The sequence below is a fragment of the Epinephelus moara genome, chromosome 15, assembly GCF_006386435.1.
Source record: "Epinephelus moara isolate mb chromosome 15, YSFRI_EMoa_1.0, whole genome shotgun sequence".
Lineage (NCBI taxonomy): Eukaryota > Metazoa > Chordata > Actinopteri > Perciformes > Serranidae > Epinephelus > Epinephelus moara.
The window spans coordinates 7,170,263-7,192,745 of record NC_065520.1 but is presented as its reverse complement, the minus strand read 5'-3'; the positions used below and the strand labels follow the sequence as shown (position 1 = coordinate 7,192,745).

Below are 22,483 nucleotides of genomic sequence, written 5' to 3'. Positions count from 1 at the left end.
ACCCTTCATTTAAAAACTGCATTTTGTGTTTACTTGTGTTATCTTTGACTAATGTTTAAATTTGTTTGATGATCTGAAACATTTAAGTTTGGAAAACATGCAAAAAAGTAAGAAATCAGGAAGGGGGCAAACACTTTTTCACACCACTGTATATAAATCCTCTAGCATGTTCTGGGTTAGTCTCTAGGACAGACGCCGATGACGTCAGCACGCTGGCTGACTCTGTCGTCTGTGGAATAGAACTAATAGAACTAGTGCTGGCTCCCAGCGGCAGTGATGTGATTGGATCCAAATCCGTGTACTTCCGTACTTCCTCAACCAACGGCTGATTAGCTTTGCCTTACACCCGCCTACAGCGGAATTACTGTTCCCCAAATTGTTGTCCGTAGTACAACAGAAAAGGTTCAGTGCATCGCAAGAAGAGATTAAAATGGATATGATTTCATTTGATTCAGCTATATTGCAGAGCTGCAACATCCACAAGATTGGAGAAATTAAGGATTTACAGTGTGCCGTACCTATGGCAACGCCGTCACGTGGTCTGGATAGCCCCGCCCCTTTCTATTACAAAACGAAAGACGAATGTCCCTAGACTCCCATTCCGAAGTAAGGGAGGGTGGTCACGCGAGACTAGTTCTGGGTCTGCCCCGGACCTCCAGCTGGTTGGATGTGAACCTGAACCTGAGCTACCTAAAGCCCATGACCATAGGTGAGGGTTGGGACGTAGGTGGACCAGTAAAAGTGTTACAACTGTCCCTTGTCTCCCCCTTTTTACCAGGAAATTTTCAAGGAAATTATGAAAAAGCGTTATCATGTTCTCACAAAGATGAAAGTCTACTGTTTCAAAGCTCTGTTCAAGCTGCCACAAATACAGTTTAGGTACAGAAATAAGAAATCCTGGTTGAATGGAAACTAGTGCTGCACGATTTGATAAAAATGTGCGATTGCGATTATGGTGGACAATATCGCGATTTGCGATTGCGATCACAATATAATTAAAAAATGGTATCATTAGTCTTCTTGCTTGATTCAGTGTTCCCCTACATTACATTAGGGGGGCACTGACCTGACCTGACATAGTTATTGTTATGGACAGTATAAATGACCATCAACAGACTGAGAACAGTCAAACATTCTGCTCACAGCAGTGCAGCACAGCACTGTACCAGCGGAGTGAGCCTGTGTTGCGTTCAGGCGTTGTCACGTAAATGACAAATTCCAGCTCGCCATAGCACAACACAGCAGCATGTCGAGTGGGCTGAAACCGAGCAAAATTGCTCAATTTTTAATTTGTTATTATATAGTTTGTTATGGAGTCTGTGATTTCCCTGTGACACTTATAAATGTTTGCGTAACTGTGCTTGGATGTTGTTTTATGAGGCTCTGGCGGCTTTCAGTTGTCTCTTTGTCTTGAACGTTACACGGCTCAGCTTTGTCTCGCATGCACTCTTCCTACTTTTCCCTGTGCTGTCTCAAGTGTTGTTATAGATTGGTCGTGTTGATAGATTGGTCGTGTTGCCGCGGGACGTGGCGACTTTAACTTTTAAACTTTTACACAGCACGTCTCTCTATTCAACGTCGCCGTACCTGAATCCAAAGTATCGCCATGTAATAGACATTGTGTTTTTTTTTCGCCACCAACTTAGCCTGTTCTTGGTCGTGCTCATGCTCTTCTTCAGCGTCTACGTTGGTCACTGCTGCACGCCGGGTGGTCACCTGACCATACGTGCTGCAACACACCAGGATAGCTTGTGGGCGTGATGTCAACAAAATCCACACACTACAGGAGAGGTAGTCACATTCACAGGCACACACCGTAACATTTATTTACATTAAATCGCAAATCGCAGCCTTTTATGCGGTCATGTAATCGCACAGCCTGACATCGCGATTGCGATTAGATTAATCGTGCAGCACTAATGGAAACTCCCCTCAAGTTGCGAAAATCTCTAAACCCCCAGGTAAAATATAGAGGACATGACCTCCATGTCCTTATAGTTAGCTGTAAGTTAGCCATTTTGTGGGAAGAATGGATAAACTGCCACTATCATTCACATGTTAAACATTCCCAGATGTCATAGAAAAGAAACCAGACTTCTATTACAACTCAAATCTACATCCTGTATGAAATGGTCTTATTGTATTTTCCACAATGGAAGAGGAGCAACAGGTTACATTTTGGTTAAATCATTAAGAAAAGTTTTATTAAATAAAGACGTGCTCTCAGGGGCCTTGGGCTTTCTACCTACACCCCTGCTTTCAGATGAAAATGAGTCAAGATTTATAACGAGTTGAGACGCTTTGGAGTCTTTCTAATGTAAATTATCTCCCAGAGTGTTGTAATTAAAAGCCACTTCTTTTCTGGTTCTTTCGTGTTTCATGAATTCCCACTGGCTGAAAGCGTTGCTCTCAGATTTCAGTCTTTTGTGTCCTCCTTTCTCCACTCTTGGTTTTTCTCTTACACCCTTCTTCCTCTACCTTTCTGTGTTTTCCTGCACCCTCACTCCTGTCACTTTTCTTTCCTCTTCCTTTTCCAGCGACACTACTTGCTGTGTACGACAAACAAACTGTACAGCACACACCTGTGCAGCTGTGGCTGTTTGCTGGTAGGAGCTGTGCACACAGATGATATGTTGCCCCTTGATGACAGCAATCCCATGCTGCAGCCTTGAGCTCCCCTGAACAATACAAGTCGTGAACAGAGCGTGAAAAAAAATCTGCCAGGCGTCAGTCATCCTGCAGTAATGACTCTGTGTGTGTGTGTGTATCTCTTCTGTATGTGTGGTCCCTGTTGTGATTCAAATGTCGGAATATACAAGACGAGATGAGCAGGAGACGTGGCTGTTAGTGAGGACCATTATCCTGGACTCATTTGCCGATACTGCAATGTAGCTCAGAGTGATGTCTGTTCCAGGAAGTTCAGTGTTTGTCTGTAATTGGTCATTTGTGCCACTGCAGAATTTCACTCCTTTGTGTGTGTGCCTGACAACTTTGAGAAATGCAAATGTCACACAGCTGTATTTGAGTGTTTAGTGCCAGGGGAAAGATTACATCGGGACAGTACAATACCACTGTCAGATGGTTTGATATGATCATTGAACACATGAGACTATGGTGGATACAGTTGGTGGCGTATTTGTTGTTGCTCAGAACTAAAATTCTATTTCCAATTAGATCTGCTGAGATAGAGGCTGTAATGGATTATCAAGCCACCCGCTCATCATCATGTTTATCTTTGTTGAGTAGAGTAATGTTGGAAGCCATTTTTCCTATTAATTTTTCACTCTTCTGCCCATCATCTCCTCTCTCCATTTACTGTCTTTTCATAAACCTTTATATTAACTACATCTCATTACCATTTCTCCTGAAAATATAAATTCCTGTTCTCATTAACAGAGCATTGCTTCTCTACATGTTTAATTTTCCTTTCCTAAATGCAAGCCCACACCTTCATTTCCGTCAGCTCAGAGGGGGGATTTTCTAACACTGCAAACATCAAAGGCACTTAATACATGAAAGTCGTTTCGCTTTCCTTAGTTAAACGGCTGTTTTTGGGTTTGGGTTTAGAAATCGACTGAATCACAGGCAAATGAGCCAAAAACCAATCTGGAGAATGGATGGTGTGTTTTAAAAGCCTTCACGGGAAATCCCCATAAGGACTTGATGGTGTGTTTAGACAGATGTTTCTGTCTCTTTCAAACGTTTTCTGTCATTTACTGACATTTAATCATTTCTCTGAGACATAAGAAAGGTACAGTGTGACTTGGGTGATTTATCTCTGCAAAAAAATGAAGTCAGTTCATTGATTTTCCTTGTGGTATGTTAGTGTAATTGGATGGAAATGTCTCTGACATTGTTATGACGGTCCTTAGACCTCACATGCATGCCATGAGGGTAATTGAGGTTCCCACTGATGAGGTTTCAGGCGCGCGCGCGCGCATGTGTGTGTGTGTGAGCTTGAGCAGTGGATGTGGATTCAGCACTCTGGACAGCGCCAGCTCGCTCTGCTGAAACCACTGCAGCATTTTCACCTCCGTTTCAACCCGCCATGAGATAAGCTTTTATTCATTTCTTTGTGGTCCTTTCTTATGAATAATAATTCAACTCCAATGATTTAATATAAAATAACACATGAAGGAAACAATCACGTCTAAAGGATTTCATTCAGGTTAAATGCTGTTGCAAAGACCATATCATACAAGCCGAACTGAGCAGGAGACCCCAGTGTTGGAAGGGAGTCGTGCAACAGGTGTGTACATTTGCCGAAAGAGCAGGCGGCATTAAAGCGCCACATTTTTGCGCGGAGTTTGGAGCAGCGCCTCTCCGACACAAAGCAGAGCGCGCTCATAAAAACAGCAGTAAAGCGAGACAAAGGTTTGTGGTGGACTCGTGCCCATATTAGTGACGCCATCCCGGCGCCCCCACCTCCCCAAATCTCTCCGGTTACGGTTTATATCCAGTCAGTCCAGATACTGACGGTGTGGGAACCACGTGTCTACGTAACTGCAAGCAGCACCTCTTGGTAGGGCTGCATCAAGCTGCACAGGCAGAGCAGGGGGGACGCTTCCCTTCACAACAAAAGTCGAACACAAACCAGACTGAGCTCTGTAGCAAAAACAAAGTGTAAATGTTGTTCAGGAACAGACAACAAATCATACATTTGCATGCTTGTCAGAAATTTTTGTAATATGCCCATGTCAGTTAGCACTTTTATTCATGCATGAGCATTATTTTGGAGGCCTGTTTTTTATTTGATTATTGAATCATGCGTTTATATCCTAAAAATACAAATTAATAAACATAAATAACTAGAATTTGTAGGGAAGGTTCATATAAATAAAGAAAAATAAAGACAACATATTGTGAGAAAATAGTGAAAAGAGCGGAGCAGTATTGTTACCTGTTCATGAAAGTGCGCTCAGTTAAAATAGTTTAAATTATTTGGGTCTTTTGTTTTGAAGGTGCCAACCGGAATAGGTGTTTTGTTTAACTGCTCCCACTTTGCTGCTGCTTGGGTATAGATAGTCAGTGCACCTCCTCGCGCCCCACCGGCCGTCGGTCGTCTCGAGCGCTGCTGAAGAAGACGCTGAAGCACCAGAGGAGCGCGAGAGGACCACGAGCCGGACCCGCTCCCCTTCCACTTCCTCTCCATCTAGTTTGTGGAGTCGCAGAGACAGCAGAGCCACAGTCCAGCAGCTGCTTTTCATCAGCAAGGTGAGGAAGAGGAAGAGGAAGAGGAGGAGGAGAGAGGGAGAGGAGAGGAAGAGGAGACAGACAGCAGCAGTATCTTGGCGCATTGGAGCTTATGGATTATTGAGAAGTGGAGGCCGAAACGCGGATCAAATATTCATAAGGACTTTTTGAAGAGGAAAACACAGAGTGGGATAGTGCAGAGATTCCCTGCAGTGATTCACCTGGCCGGTCCAGCGCTACATGCGCTCTCACTGACCACAGACCAGAGACCCAGCGCTGCTGCTGCTGCTGGAAAAGGATTCTGCATCTCGCGTGTGTGTGCAGTGTGTGTGAGTGTCTGACTGAGTGTGTGTGTGTGTGTGTTTGGAAAGGAGCCCCCCTGCTGCAGTACTTGTCTGCTGTACTGGTACAGGGATGCCACCGACTTGCTGACGGACACCCGGTATCCGCACCCCTCCCCTCCTCCTCCCCTCCCGGACGGACGGACGCACCGACCCCTGCGATCCCCACTAATATGCAATGGTTTTTTGTGCAGAAGCCGACAGCTGCCGCGTACCGCCGACTTCACGCTAGCGCCGCCGCATGCCTGTCCGCCGCTGCCGCTCCTCTCCCCGCGCCGCGCGGCAGACGACGCCATTTGAAGAGGAGCGCTCGGGGGCTTTTCACGCCGCGGCGGCCGGGCGGCAGCAGCAGCGACCTATCCTCCGCCGCTGAGGACCACCGGCCGCTGGGGCAGCCGGAGGCGGAGACCGCGGAGAAAAGCGCCGCAGCGGTTGCTCTTTTCCTGCCGCACGAGGACGACGTCGACGCGGAATACGTGCGGCTGCTGGTCTCTGGGTTCGTGGAGGAACCGGGCGAGAAACCGGGCGACGAGCCGGGCTTCCTGCTCTTATTCTTGTCTATGGTGCAGATTGGGGGGCCGAAGCACCGCCGAACTGAGCCCAACAGCTGGCCGGCTCTGCTGGCATGCAAACAGGGGGGCGGATCAGCCCCCATGCGGTGGGTGAATTTTAGGCTGCCGCATCCGGAGCGCCTCTCGTCCCCCACCTCCTCTTCCTCCACCTCTTCCTCCTCCTCCCCCGTCTCGGCCAAATCCATGCGGTTTATTTGGAACAACATTTTCAGCAAAGGATCGCATATGCTGCAGTGTCTTTGTGGCAGGAGCCTCAAGAAAAACAAGAACCCAACTGGTGAGTTTGTTGTGTGTGTCTCTCTTTCTGCGTGTGTACGTGCGTGTGTGGGGGTGATGGAGAAAGACTTTATTGCGTTTCTGTGCGTGTGCGTACGCGGAGGAGTGTGTGTGTGTGTGTGTGTGTGTGTGTGTGTGTGTGTGTGTGTGTGTGTGTGTTCCCTCCCGAGACTGCACTGTTCGACTGCTTGCTGGTGTTTCTCTGCAATCGCAGTTGTGCAGCAAGTGAGTGCACTACAGGGAGGGGAGGGGGTATGATGGGGGGGCAGGGGGAGAAGGGAGGGAGGGGGTGATAACTTATTAGCACAGAAACTGACTACAGTGGCAGTGCGTGCGAAAAAGAGTGCGTGCGTACTGTGCGTGGCAGAGATGCTGCAGAAAATCAAGTCTAATGCAGCATGCAGACCTGTTCAGGCTCCAGTAACCTGCATGATTAAACAGCACATGGCCTTATTTAGACTTCCACTGTGGATGTTCAGTGCATACTGTGGAACAGGAAAGAGTGGAAGGTGTGTGTTTTTCTTCTGGCTGCAGACATCTCAGTCAGACTGTGTGGACATAAACATCTCTTCTCATGAGCAGAGCCCAGAGCTTATTGGGGGAGTGACTTAAAGGGGTCGCACAATGTTTATTGCAACTTTTTCATTCAGGTGAGCCGTCAATTATGCTCATGCTTGGTACACTCACTGGCAACATATCCATCTTCTGAAGTTGGATTTGTGCACGTGTGTGTGGACAAATTCAAAGATCGGGGCTGAGACATCTGTCTGTCACAAGTCCCTGGCTGTGTTCATCAACAGGATGCAGGGATGATATAATTAAGAGTGAAATTTAGTTGAATTGGCCAGCTGGTCTTTTGATTCTCGTGGTCATGCTCTCCAGAGGGTTAAGGACATATTTAGATTTGCTAAAAGCTTTGACCAAATCAAATAGTTTGTCCTGGTCTCCACCAGATTTTCCCTCCGCTCTTGGTGAGGGCAGGGACACAGATTGACTTGGCATTGCAGCAGGAAGTGGAAAATGTTGACATTATTGGCATATTGACATTGCATCAAAAAGTTGGCCTGTGTATCCTCAGCACTGTTTAGAGGGCAACAGCAGGCCCCATGAGGCCACTCTGTAAAGTCAGATGACAGTCAGATATTATAGTAAATATGACTAAATGTGGAAAGTATATCAGCCAAACTACCAATCATTACCTTTTGTTGTCTCTGAGCTCAGAACTATATGATGCTATCTTACTGTGATTGTGTGCTGTTTATGTATTCCAGAGGAAGCTTCACATCAAATTTAATTCACAGCAAATTTAATTCACAGCAAATTTAATTCACAAAAGGCTACTAAATCACTTGGTCACAACTTCCTAATTTAGAGTGCTTCCTTACATTGTAATTTGAAAGTTTGTGTTTTTTGACTGGTTTTGTGATTATGAACACGAATCCTGACATTAATCTTTGTAGTTTATGACATGATAAGGCTTTTTTTGTCATTTAAACTGAAAGGACAATTAATTTCACAGGCAGGTCACTCTGCAGCTGGTCATTATGCTGTGTCTTGCTCCACGGCACTCCACCAGGCCACCTCAAGTTTTCGGACCAGAGTTTGTTGAACGCCCTTTTGAGAGACTTTATGTCACAAGCATCCGCCATTTTTAAATAACAGTTAGCAGTGTAAACAACAGACAACTCAAAACAGAAACAACAGTTTGTAACAAAAGAAAAAATGGAAGAAAATGGACTGACAGTGAAATCCAGGCTTCACTGAGCATACATGTAACAATGGAACTACAATGCAATTTTGACTCGTCATACTGAAAGTGACGGTGCTATACCAACCGTCAGCGCGCTTACAGTACACCACCTCAGCATTTCTATTTATAATGCAAATGCAAACAAAAAAAAGCCCCTGAAGGTATATCATTCTCAAGGGAGCTCCTCACTGGGCAGTCCCTCTCAGGGAGACCCCAGAAGTTTTTGGTCCGAAAAGTTAGTCTCACTGCCTTGTTGTTTGGTGCCCAGAAACATATTTTGGGCAAAGGGTGGGAGGGCTGTGTGGTGCTGAGCAGGAACCAGACCTGATTTTGAAAAGCTGAGCCACCGCCAATCGAGCAAACTCACCCCTAACAGATGTCTTTTTAAGCCAAAATTAAACCAAATTTCTACGTCTGAGTTTTCTCCCAGCCCGCATCTAGAAGCATTTAGGGAAAAGGCAAACAACAAAATTTTCTTTTGTAGTTGTATGGAGTGTTGCATAAGTAGAAATAGTTTTGCCAAAGTTTTAAAAGTGTCAAGTGAAAGCTCTACCCTGCTACCATGCTCTCTATGATGCATCAACAAGCCTGTTTACACTTTACCCAGAAGGAGCATAATGTAAAATTGTCATTATGTGGGCACTTGAATGTTTCCCTTGGTGCTTTGCTGCATTTCTCTACGCATAAATATCACTTTGTAGTGGCACAGAGTAAACAATTGAGTAACCACAGACAGTCAGCACTGAAAAGTGATGAGGTGAGGTCAGAGACATTAATGCTGTGTCTTCTCTTTGTCTCTGAGTGCTTAACAGTCAGTTTCAGTAGTTTGAGTGATTACAAAGCAGTGTTCCTCTGGTTTGGAGCTGATGCGTAAAAAGGACAAAGGCATAATAAATCAAGTCTGTAAAACACCACAGCATGCTGTATGACAGCTTTGGTCATTGAAGTGACTGGCATATAGAACCTCAGTCATTTCTAGCCCATTGGAAGAGGATGTGTAAGAGAGGTTGCTTGAAATTCAAGTCATAAATATCTGCAGGAGAGCATGTCAAAGTAGTACGTCTAATCTGTAGCATTTCTCATACACAATGTGTGTTTTTCTCTGCATCACTGTCTGGTATAACAATGAATAGACCTATAAAGAGTTCATGAGAGGCTGCTAGATCTTTCCTGCGAAGTATGTTTGTTCTTTACCAACAAACACTGGAAGAAAAAAGGCGTATATCTGCCACGAGTGATCGAAAAGTAATCTCTGGGAAAACACTAGAGCAGTAAGACTTTAGCACCAAACATAAACCCCTGAAAACAAACAAAATAAATATTGATGTGTTGGCGCAGGTGAAAGGACTAATTTGCTACACAGAACTGAACAGTTGTACTAACTGCAAAATTTTCACAGCTCCTTTTCACCGCCTGCCAACACGCCACTGCTTGCAATTTATAAAAAGTGTCACATGACTGGTTGTGTTCTTTGTGTCCTCTGGGCTCTGTGTTTCTGCTTTCATTCCCCTTTATATTGTGGCTCCTCTTTGCTTATTTGATGAATTGGCTTGAAGCTAGGCGAGCTAGATTTATGAGAGAGCGCGTGCACTCCTGTGATACATAAGCAGGGATATTAACAATACCGAGCATAACCTTCTTACTCATAGTTCCCCTGCAGTTTCAGAATCCCTCTTTGGCTGTGTAATGGCATTAGATAGACAGAATCTGAGCTGCAGTTTTGTTTTTAGTATATAGATGTTTATTATCATTTTAAAGTGTCAGTATGTAGAGTTCAGGGTCTTATAACATGGGTCATAACAACATGGATCATGCTGAAACAATTAGTCAATATAGTGTGAAAGTTCCTTCTAGACCAAGGAAGCTATGTGATGCAATAATTATAACTCAAAGTCTACTTACTAGCTTTTTCCTGGAGCTTTCGGCCACATCTCATGTTCCTAACCAATGGATAGAGTTGGCTCAGTTGTCATCACATGATCTTAGATTTTTTTAATCCCTTGATGTGATGATAATTTAGCCTTCTCCACCTGCTGATGAAAACCATAATCTGGTTGAAAGCCTCTGGGAAGGTGGACCTTGAGTTAAAGGGGAACTTTGGTATTTTTCAACCTGGACCCTATTGTAACCATGTTTTTGTGCCTAAGTGCCTAATGGAAGCAACAGGTACTAAATTTTTTATTAATTTTTTGCCACTGACTGGCTCAGATTGTTATTTTAAGTGTCGGACAACTTTATGTAAAGGATCCCTACTGAGATGGACCCTTTTGTTAAAGAGTAAGATCCTTTTTGTTTAACCTAAAACAGCCCAAAATTGCTATTGCCAGTAATTTAGCATGTATAAGTCCAGCATATTTTTACATATAACTGGGTGAATTGAGGGTTATTTCAACAAAACCAGAGTTGGTGATTGTTGGAATAGTGGAAAGATGAACCAAGACTATTTTTGTGAATATTGTTTTGTTTCTTAAAATTTTGAATAAATGTTTCTTTATACAATGATCAAATCTCTGTTTATTTAGATGAAGTTTGGTGGGTTTGGCGATGGCGATTTTGGGTCTGTTTTCTGGTTAAATACTCTTGCAAGAATGTCTGTTTCTGTAGGGATCCTTTTCCATAATGTTGTCAGACACTTACAATAACAATCTGAGCCTGTCAGTGGCAAAAACAAGAACTTTTCATGGACATAAGTTGATGGTGCATAGTTGCCCCAAGTGGTTACATTGCAGCCTGTTTTGTGGCTGTCAGCTGCAGTGGTCTTGCATAATAGACACAAAATCTTGGGAAAATAGGATCCAGGTTGAAAATGTCGTGGTTACCCTTCAATGTTATTTTGCCAGATTAGTTAGCCTAATTGATGAATTTATTGTACCAATGAAGTCTTTTTTATTACTTTACTTTACCATTCAAGTTCAGATAAAATGCTTCTCTCTGTCATGTAATTGCAAATAGAATACCTTATTAGGTTAGCTGTGTGTGTAATGAAATATGCCTTTTTGAGACATCACATTGGACTCAGCTGATCATGTTTCATGTGTTTGACATTTTATTGACCAAAAAGTGAACAGACGGATGCAACTGATCATACATTCTTGACATTTATCTAATCCTCTGCACCAATGAGGCAAACCACTCAACATTTATTTGACATGACCTCTGAAGTCATTATATCATGGTGAAGTGACTCAGTGTTTAGTTCTTATTTCCTGGTGTCATGCCAACTGCACTGATACATGCAAGCGATGGAAAACAGGAGCTCAGAAACTTGGCTTTCGCATATGTCGTTTCATCATGTGAGGTGATTAGCTAATGAAAGAATATCTCAGCCACCCACTCACTCACAGTCACGCGCACACACACACACACACACACACACACACACACACACACACACACACAGTGAGAATGCAAAGAGGAGTGTCAGTACGTTCTGTACACGAGTAAGTTCGCAGCAGCATCCTGCAGCCAGGCTCAGAGATTTATTGCAGCCAGCACCATTTAGCTGTCACCTTCTCTTTTAATTAAAGAAAACGTACTGTATGAACTCTCTCCCTTGGAGTTTAGTGTGTGTTTATGTGTGATACACGCAGCAGTTGGTGGTGAAATATGGACCTGCTGGAGACGGGAAGGAGGCAGAGTTTGCTGACTCAGGATTTGTTGCCGTTTTTCCTCTGAATTGCACTATTTAGTGAAAGTCTACTGGGAAGACAGAGATACAGCTTTGTTTAGTGTGTGTGGATGTGTGTGTACATCAATATGTATCTGGGTGATTCAATCAGAAGCAAGCCAGAAGTTTCAGCTCTTACTACGGTTGGTGTTGTTGTATTACACAGTATATAAAGTATGCATTGTTATAATAAGATGGGTTTCTATTCAGTCCCTAAAATTTTATGGTAAAGGAAGGACTTGTAAACATCTTCCTTGTTTCTTCTTGTAAAGTCTTCTTCTTTCCTCCCTGGCAATATTAAACTGATTCACTGTCAAAAGTCACTAAATATATCCTGTGGTGCAGATCCATTTTAGTGAAAAATAGCATTGCTGACAAATTACTGCTGACCTTGGTGAGAAATATATGGGATACCCTGTGGCTGCTTTACAAAAAAAAGCCACCTCATGATTTGTTGGTTGAACGCTTTACTGTGAAAATACACCAAGCAGCAGCAAAGTCCGGCTCGCCGTAATAATTATATTTTTCTTTGTCTGAGGCGTTTTCATGCGTTTCAAGCACGAAGAAATTCTTTGTCACATAGGCCACTAAGCCACAGGAGTAAAAGAACTCTGTTTACTGATTGGCTGCTATGTTCTCTGGCCGCAACTTGCTGCTTAAAGTTAAAAATATCCCCAACTTTTACTTTGGTAGCCCTTCCTTGCAGAATCAAATGGCCGCCCTGCTGAGCTCGGCGCTGCTGCTACAGCTTTACAAAGACGCTGCATGATCAACACGTCCTCATAGAAAGGTTCTTATGATACGCATTAGTGCCCCACGAATGTTGTTACATCCTCAATGTACAGTTAGGACGTAAAGTTACTGTGGTTAGGTTTAGGGAAAGTAACATGGTGACAACGTCATTCTGAATGACTTGAAGTTCACTTAAAGTTCACATAGTTCCAAACATGTGTCTTCAGGGGAAAGTCAAGGGGAGAGAGGACACGTTTTTTGTCACCCATCCACTACCCTAACCTGTCTCCTTTGGCGCATTGGTCACATGATCCTGGGCTTTCAAAATATGTGGGATATGTACAAATTTGGGTGCATTACTAGCTGCACTTTCACCACTGCTTGGTGTGTTTTGTGCATTATGTTCAGTTTGCATTAGCATTAGCATTCTTCTGTGTGTAATCACCTGAAAATAATAATCATTGTGTTATTGTTACCTTCAAATGAGCCTTTTATATGTACATAGGTGTCCTTGTCCACGGACATTGCTATGTTGCACCACCATGTTTCTACAATATCCCAGGAGGGACAAACCAAACATTGGCTCCAGATAGGGCCATCTGTGTTCTTGCGTTTTTGTGTTGGTTACTGTAGTTACAACAAAAATACTGATTTATCGGGCATCGGTGGCTTAGTGGTAGAGCAGGCGCCCCAAACTTACCTGTTCTGTCTATTAATGGCAAAATGCCCTAAAAAAATATCTTTAAAAATACTGATTTATTCAATGTGAAACTGCTTTATTCAGTGTTTTTACCGCTTTAAATCACCAGGTTTGTTTATGAGAGGAAGAGACCTCTGCGGGTAATTCGGCTCCCAGTAAAAACCTCCTGAACAATGAACACTGAAGGAACCAGGAGAAGTTTCAGCTGGTTGCACTCGGAAATCCTCACCATGCCACTAAATCCCCCTAAATCTTGCACACTGTTCCTTTTAAAGTAAAAAAAATCAGATTATAACTTCAAAGATAAGATAGCCACAGAGAGATTAAGTTTAAATTCATCCCTGACATAATAAAAACTCACTTCTCTATGAAGCGTTTTCTGTTAGAAAGAGTTGAAACTGTGTGAATGGACTTCCAGTTGTTTCCTCCGGATGAACCAGCATCAGTATCATTCATTGTTAAAAGGAATAAGGCGCAATGTTACTCAATGTCTTGTGTCCCATGTGACGTGACCCAGATAGAGACTTTGACTCCTTTATAGCACACGTAGGCGTGCGTGCCCACGACCGCACATACACACATACCTGCTCAGCTCCTCTGGAGAGTTGCCATTAAGGCAGCATGCTTTATATTTTATTTAAACACTGGAGTATAGCAGTGGGGTTCGTGCCAACTCGGATCTGTCTCTGTCAGTGAAAGTCCCACACACACACACACACACACACACACACACACTACACATCTATGCTATTTAAAGATATTGTGTTTAAATTTAAATCAGTGGATATCTTTGGATCAAATATATATATATGTGTGTGTGTATATATATATATATATATATTTTTTTTTTTTTCCCTCAAGCTTGCAACAAAGTGTGCCTCCCTGACTCTGTTTCTCAGTTGCGTGCTGTTACATTGTCCAAAAGTGATGAGTTGACAAAATAGTGACAGTCATAGTGATGTCTGTCCTCTAAGGTCACATGGAGGGTTTTGGTGCAGTCCCCTAATATGCTCCCTGTATATGTGTGTGTGTGTGTGTGTGTGTGTGTGTATGTTTGTGAGTGAACTCATTAGTTCATGGCCTCATTGTCCAAAACACACTGAGTCTGCAGAAAAACATTATGACTTTGCCGGTCTGAGCTGCTTTCGTCTGAACTCTTGTGCACGTCATACTTCACACGCTCACAAGCTGTCAGCTACTCACACTCGTCACAAACACATACAGTGCAGTCACACAGGTCATTTATATAACAACACCAGAACAAACCAAACTGCACTGAACTTTTCAGGTAAAAGACAAAAATGATTCAGTCTTTCTCAAGTCATAGTGATAGATTTAGCTTCTTTTAATGTTTTATACACATTTTAGTACAGTTTAGTTTATCAAATGCACTGTTAAAGCTTAAAATGTTTTTAGTGAAACAAGCTATGATAAATCTGCCATGCACTACCTGCTCAGCACCTAATAGCAGACTGATAAAGTTGGCGGCTAGCTGAAAGTAAAGGAACATTTAGCAGCACGAGAAGATATTTCCCTGAGGAGTTGGTGAAGACTGCTTGTACAAACTCTATGCTCCATATTTCTCCTTTACGTAGTATTTTTGGGACCTAAAGTTGCCCCTATTTTTCCAATTTGATCAGTTGGTGCAACCGTAAACAGTGTAAATCATAGACATTTGTGCAGTGTTAGTAGTCTTTGCCTCCAGTTTCTTGCCCTCCATCTGGACAATGCACCACTGTATGCATTATATGCAAAGAAGCAATTGAAAGTCCTGCCCCTTTCCGCTCTTTCCTCCAGTTATAGTTGAACAAACTTGGTGTCCAGCAGAACCACAGTCAACTTTTCCCTTTTCTTTAATACTTAGCTAGGTATGTTATGTGCTAGGCTCATCTATGATGAAAAGTATTTGAAGATGGTATAAAGATGTGGCTGGGGGAGCTGTAAAACAACAATCAACAAGTCACATTAGTGTCACAATCTTTATGGACACATTATATTGTACATTGTCACATCCAGAGTTAGCTAATCTCAGAAAACGCTGGCTTACGTAGCTATAGCTATAGCTATATCAAGAGTAACTGTCCTTATGTCAGATCACCAGCATCAGCCGGATTTGCTTCCACCTTTTTTCGATTATCTCTGTAGGGCTACATACTGCCTCAGAGTAACTTTTGGTGTTATTTATTTGGATTTACATCTGGCACCCCCTTGTTAATATATCCTTCCATCACACGTTGTAGTCCTTGCTGTCTGCTTCTTACTACCTAATACACACTGCGGCACCCAGCTATACGGAATCGGCGTTGCTCTTTTTGTCAAGCTTGTCCAACCTAGCAACAGTAACTAAGGGGGGCGGAACTTTGAATTGGTCAGCAAACAACCAAACATGAAAAAGAAAAATGTTGTAGAAATGAATAAAGGTGTGGGACTCTTTTTTGGTGGACAGCAGTTCCAATGAAATGTGTTGACAGTGAGGTCTGTAGACCGCCCAGGGCAACAGGGACAGGGCGAGTTGCTTTTGAGATTTGCCAATGTATTTTTCAGTGCTGTGGGCACATTGTGTGTGTGTGTGTGTGTGTGTGTGTGTGTGTGTGTGTGTGTGTGTGTGTGTGTGGGTGGAGTGACCCTTTAACAGCACAGATCTTCTAACTTGCATCTCTATTCAACACAGACTCCAGGCCATTTAAGTTCAGGTATAGCCTTCTGAGTTTCATTTTTCCCCAGCAGAGCCAGAAGTCACGACTGACCACAACAACACAAAGTCCCATTGGTTATCCACCTTGTCTACCCAGTTTACAGGACTATAAACTTGCATAGAACTCTAGATTCTGGAGAGAGCACTCAGAAATGACTCAAATTTTATTCCTTCCCGAATATTTCTTGACATATTACTGCTACAAATGTTTAGACCCTGAAACTGTCATCTCCCAAACAGTTCCTGCTTTGAAACAATAGTATCAAGGTAAATGATTGTGGTTATTGAGGGGTCTCAAACAAAGAAAAAAACCTTATGAGAGCGTTGCACTGTTGATTATAGTGTGACTGTTGAGCAGTGGAAACACTATAATTTTCAAAATGAAGCAATGAGTAAAAGTGTAAAGGTGAATGAGAGAATGTGTGAGTGTGTTTGGACGGCTCTCGCTCCAGGTTTCTGTCAAGAGAGAGTGAGTGCTGAGTGTTATTTTTCCAAGTGCACTTAAAAAGCAGCAGGGCATCAAAGGCTTCACTAAGAAGTGTTTTCGCAGACTGAATGATAAGAAGCAGAGAAACACTTGACAACAACTCAGTCTCCCTCTCTGACTCTCTGCATAAAAAGTGTTTAATTGGCGAGGCTGGAGATGCTGAATATACACAGTCACTGGATTAAAATACTGCGGTATTATAGCATCAGGCTGGTGATTTTCTATTCTTAGACTCAATAAATAAATTAAAGTTAAGGTGTACTTACTAGCTTTCCCTAGACCTTTCAACCATATCACACAGATGTTGGCATACGAGCTCATTAGCTGTCATCCATCTCAGACTTTTTGGCCTCAACAGTTAATCATTCAAAAGAAAAAACAATGTAAACACTGATGTGAAAGCTAAGCGGCTTACGTTACTGATGAGTTCCCACTCTTGCTTTTTCTTGGCACCTCGTCTCTTTATCTCCCCTCCTTTCTTTTGTTCCACCTCTCCCTCACACACACTTGAGCTGACTTTTACTCTTCCCTTGTCTGGGTTAACCTTTTGCTTGATGACAGCCTTGCATGACATAATCGCCATATCTGTCCCACTCACCATGTGTGTATGTGTTTGCGTGTGTGTCCTCGTCTGAGGCCGTGTTGGGGGTGACTCCAGGCGGTTTAAGAAGTGAGTTTTCAGTGGGCTGGTGTTAACAGGTGTGTTAGCCATGGACTATGAGTTTATACTGAGGGTAGCAGAGAAGAGACTAAAGGCTGTTTTGGGCAAAGCTGACCCAGGTAAGATACGCTTTACACTGGCTACAGCTGTGTGCATCTGTCCTGAGAGAATGTCACTTCATTTATTCATTCAAAATCCATAACTGCTTATCCTGTTGGGGGTTGCGGGGTGCTGGAGCCTATCCCAGCTGACATTGAACGAGAGGCAGGGTGCACCCTGGACAGGTCACCAGACTATCACAGGGCTGACACATAGAGACAGACAACCATTCACACTCATTCACACCTACGGGCAATTTAGAGTCACCAATTAACCTGCATGTCTTTGGACTGTGGGAGGAAGCTGGAGTACCCAGAGTAAACCTACAGTGACACAGGGAGAACATGCAAACTCCGCACAGAAGGGCTCCCCCACCCTGGGTTTGAACCCCCTTGCTGTAAAGCGACAATGCTAACCAGCACACCATCGTGCCGCCGTCACAGGGAATCATTGAGAAGACTCAAAAAACTATACATAACAATCTCCCAGAAATGTCGTCAATGCAGTTCTCCAAATATACAGCTTTAGGTATAAACTGTGGTTGTATATTAACTTATTTACACTTTGGCTTCATCATAATTTAAATGTATACATTTGATATACTTTGCGACTTTCCAAAATTTTGCTGAAAATTAATTCAACAGTTTGTTAGAAGAAACATGTAAAAATACAAATAAGAGACATCAGTATTTGAATTTTAACAGCTACTGAATTCATTGCATTGAAATATTTTGCTTGGAAACCATGTATCTGAATTTATGTGTTCTGAATTCACCTCTTTGAAATTAGAAAATGAAATTTCTTGATTTGCAAATTCAAAGCTGAATCTCGAGTCCAATCCAAAAAAATTAAGTGTCAGAATTTCAGAAAAAAAGATTCAGGTTTTTAAAAGTGCAGATCAAGAAAATCATTTTCCGTAACCACTTATCATGTTGGGGGGGCAGAGCCTATCCCAAATGATGCTGGGCGAGTAGTGTGGTACACCTTGGACAGGTCACCAGACATATACACAGTGGAAGAGAGAGTAAATTAATTTACCCTGACACATAGAGACAGATAGCTATTCACACTCACATAAATTCTAAGCATTAAACGGTTCGTGAAATTAAAATACTTCTGTCTCTTATTTGCTTTTATATAATTGAAACTTAATTAAAGTAACTTTTTTGAGTTTTAATTAGATGGTTTAAATAATTCTATGTGGTGTGTGGGTGATGCACAAGACAAAAGAGGCTGTAATTTCTCAACAGTCCAAAAATACAGCAGATATGACTGACAGCTTTTGGGACTGGCATAAATGATCCAACCGATGCTAAACTAATCCTACCCAGACAGGATTTAGGGTGCTGCTGTGTGATTTTGAATGTGGAGGGATTTTAGTGTCAGTTCATGATCACTATGATTCCTGAGTCCAACACTGTTCTTACACAGCTGCTGAATTTGTACTGATGATGAGAATACACACACAATGGTAGCTGATAAGTGAGGCGTCACTCTTAAGCCTCTGTCTGGAGGTCTGTGTGTGTGATGGACTGATGAGGTCATGATGTTCGCCACTGAAGCTGCTCATATGTTGCTTCCTTGCTAGCAAATACATTTTCTTTTTCCATTTTCTTGTCGTATATTTTGTGATGTGAGTCACATGGCTGAATTGCATTTCCATACAGTGTACACTAGTTATACACTAGTTTAAGTCAGCGTTGCCAGATGTACGATAATTATCGTATTTGTACGATAATTTGGCCCTCTGTACGATGTACGATCAATAATCCCAAAAAAGGCCAAATGTATGATAATTTGACCATTTCCTGAATGTGTGGTTGTAATCAGTATGCCAGAGTTTTTTTGTGAGCCCTGAAGGCATCTGTTCCCATGTGACATGTTTCCAGCCAATCGCACTTTGCTTAGCGTGAGATACGGGTGACATTTGTCTCTGAACAATGAGCACGATTGGCTGAATGGTCAGCTGTACCCGCCCCACGAGGCGCTAGGACCCGGCAGGAAGTCGAGCGAGAATGAGATTCAAACAGAAGAAGAAGAAGAGGAAAAACAGAAGCAAGGAAAATGGAAAAAAAGTAAACCAAAAAAGGAAACACTAGAGTGACTATATTTGCCTATAGCGCATCAGTAGGATTGTTATTTTGGTTATGATGGATGTACGATAATTTCCCTCAAAATATGATAATTCTGAGTCTCTGGTACGATAATCCTACTTTTCCCACCTGGCAACACTGGTTTAAGTCCACCAAATCCTCCACTTTAAACTATGGTAACTAAGGTACAGCAGAGTCATATCACACAAAAATGCTGTGATAGTGAATTTCAACACGAGGTGGCAAACACCTCCATGAATACTGTCCACTGTAGGTGATTATTCACCGGGCAAGCAAACTTTTTAAATCGGAAAACTGCAGAATTTGCACCAGTATGCAAAAAAGTGCATGCTGACCAACACACACCACCAGTTAGAGAAACTTAACCAATAAGGTCAAATGAAAACAGTTGGGTTGAGGGTGGAGGATGGACTCAGAGGGTAAAACTGCACCAGGCCTGCTGAATTTTTCTCAGTGTCAACACTTTCCTTTGGCTCTCAGCTCCACGCTCACTATTATTATAACTTTAATAAAATGGCAGTAAAAAGTAAAGTCATTGAAGCTGACTCGGAGCAATTAGACAGGGCAAAATGAGAAACTAAAAGGTTTCACCTCTGATAAAAATGCTTTTTATATTGTGTTTTGTTGGTTAATACTCACTGATAAACTCGCTCTTGTGAAATGAGAAGATTGGAAGCAATTTCATGCCTTTAATCTAATTTTAAATGAATTGTAAGTAAACCCATGCTAACACTCGTTGTCATCTCAAATCCATTAGCCTGTACTCTAAGGCTTTAGGTAATGGGTGCAGTTGTAGCATGGTTATAGAATCAGTGCTGTCAAAGCCCATTGTTGATGTGCTGTATTCCCTCTCAAACCACACCTTTTATCTGTGAGGACTGTTGCTCTTAGATCTGTATTCGCTTTGGATTAGATGCAGTGTGATGTTGGCCTCTTGGGTTGAATGAGGATGAGAGGAATTACTGCTCACACATGCACATACTGTATCAAAGGTGCCTCTAATGCAGCAAAGTGGGGAAAACGGATTAGTCACAGGTCTATTCAGCGTTACTGTCAGCTGTTTTCAGCAGTTATTACAGCCTACTGTCATGTCACGCTGTTAGTTATCTAACTTAAAGACAGAAGGAAAAGGGACATCTGCTGTATCACCTCAGATTTTGAGTAAAAGTTAGTTTTTGTTGAATTTGTTAGCCTTTTGAGTCCCCCCCCGACCGCGCCAAAAATCCTCGTCCAAAATTCCACTACCTCCTTGGTCATCCTCCTCGTCTATCCAACTGTGAACTTTTCACTCAGCGAGAGGTGTGAGGGATAACACGTTTTTTCACAACAAAATAGCTGAAATTAGGCATTGTTGTACTCAGACTACAGCTGACTGAACATGCTGTAGAGAAAGATAAGCTCAAGTTCTCGCCCAACATGTGCACGACTGTGGGTGGCACTGAAAACATGCTGCTTTGTTGAGTTTTGAATGCTGAGCAAAGTTTTATCTCTTGTCACATTATCTACCTACGCTCTCTGTTCCTGTTATTCAAAACTAATTTTGTCTCTTATTCAGTGGGCCGCGCTGAAAAATAACGCATCTGTCATCAACAGGCTCTAATCTCCTTCTTTGGGAAAATATGGAGCAGATAGTTGACATATTGTCACTACTTTTCTTGCTGTAACTAGCAGAACAAAACATTTTAAAAATGTTTTAAATTGTAACACCAAAGACAGAGCACAGTCGAGTTGTATATGATGCCAAAGAGTTTTGACAGAATTGCTAGCACAATCAAACAAATGACCCGCCGGAGACGTAACTGACTCATTACAGAGAGTCCAGCAGTTTACAGTGATGTGAAAATGCAGAGGCATGAGAATAAAATCTGTCATTAGTCATCAAAGGGCTGGTACACTGGGAAGTACTATTGTCAGAGGAGCAGTGGGCTGGAGGTTGTGGTTGAGCTGAGTGGAGCGGTGCGGCTATTGAGGGAAATCATTTAATTCTAAGTGCTTCTTTGACCGAGATCACCGCAATACACTCACACACACACAGCGGAAGAGAGTGAATTAATTCGTATCGACTGACGCATTATATTTCTCTGTCAATGGTCCAGTCAGTACAGTACTATCCATCTCCAGCACTACATTGTACTCAAGTGATTGCACTGGATTGTACTGCACAGGACTGCTCTGCACATTAATTTTACACCTCAGCAGAGATTTATCACAAACTGGCGCAAGGTATGCAACAAAAGGGAAGTCTAAATTAGATTTAAACATATGAAACATATTTAATTTGTACTGAAGTGGCCTCAAATGAACACTAGAGTGTAAAGGTCAGCAGCATTAACAGTGAGAGCATCGCATTATAAGAGAGATGCCGCAAAGTGCTCAAGAAGGTCAGGTTAAATGTGATAGTCAACCCTGTGATAGACTGGAAACCTGTCCTGGGTGTACCTTACCTTTTGCCCTACTCGTGCTGGACTAGAGAAACAGAGTGCAATCAAATCCTAATCACACCTCGGGGGGGGATTCATCACTCCCCATTGACTTTGTGTTGCATGAAAGGGCCTTCTGTCATTTGTGTCTGATAGCAAACAACAGAAAAATGCCTAAAAGCTGCTGTGTGGTGGGATGCACTACCAACAGAGCAAAAAACCCAGAACAAATGTCCAAAATTCCATACTATTACACTATTTAGTACTCTGAAATACTGTGTGAGATTTTCTAGCATGCCAGAAACCTTAGTATAAAACTAATAGTTCGTGAATTGCATATTATTTCCTGTTGAAATATTACAGTATGCAGTATTACAGTATTACAGAAAGAAAGGACAAAGATAGGACAGATAAGAACTTTCTTAATAGACAGTGACCATGTCAGCTCTGTAATGTCATTAATGTTTCAGTGTAAATGTAATTCTAGCTGCTGCGCAGCAATGGTCGGGGCCGGGCAATTTTATGCAAAATTAGGCAATTCTGAGCAACACACACACTAAAAGAAAGCATATCACAACATAGAAGTTACGTCATATAATTATGGCATGCCCTTCAAATTGTGGATGAGTGGCTGAAGTGATCAGACTCATAATATACAAAGGAAAGAAAAAACTCAAGAACAAGAAAGTAAGAATAACATTAACTGCTAGCAATTATGAACAAACTGGCCTGATCTAGCTTAAAGCTAAACATTATCTATGGTGACAGAGATGAAA

The 22,483-nt window shown here is 42.4% G+C and overlaps 1 protein-coding gene across 1 annotated transcript in view; it reads left to right on the top strand.

Moving 5' to 3' along the window:
* The first annotated feature begins 6,027 nt into the window (after positions 1 to 6,027).
* Positions 6,028 to 22,483, top strand: part of LOC126401752 (fibroblast growth factor 14-like) — a 70,199-nt gene continuing 53,743 nt past the window's right edge. The window contains exon 1 of the mRNA XM_050063228.1: positions 6,028 to 6,383. Within this exon, the coding sequence (XP_049919185.1) occupies positions 6,095 to 6,383 (289 nt within the window). The 5' untranslated portion in view covers positions 6,028 to 6,094. The remainder of the gene's footprint in view (positions 6,384 to 22,483) is intronic.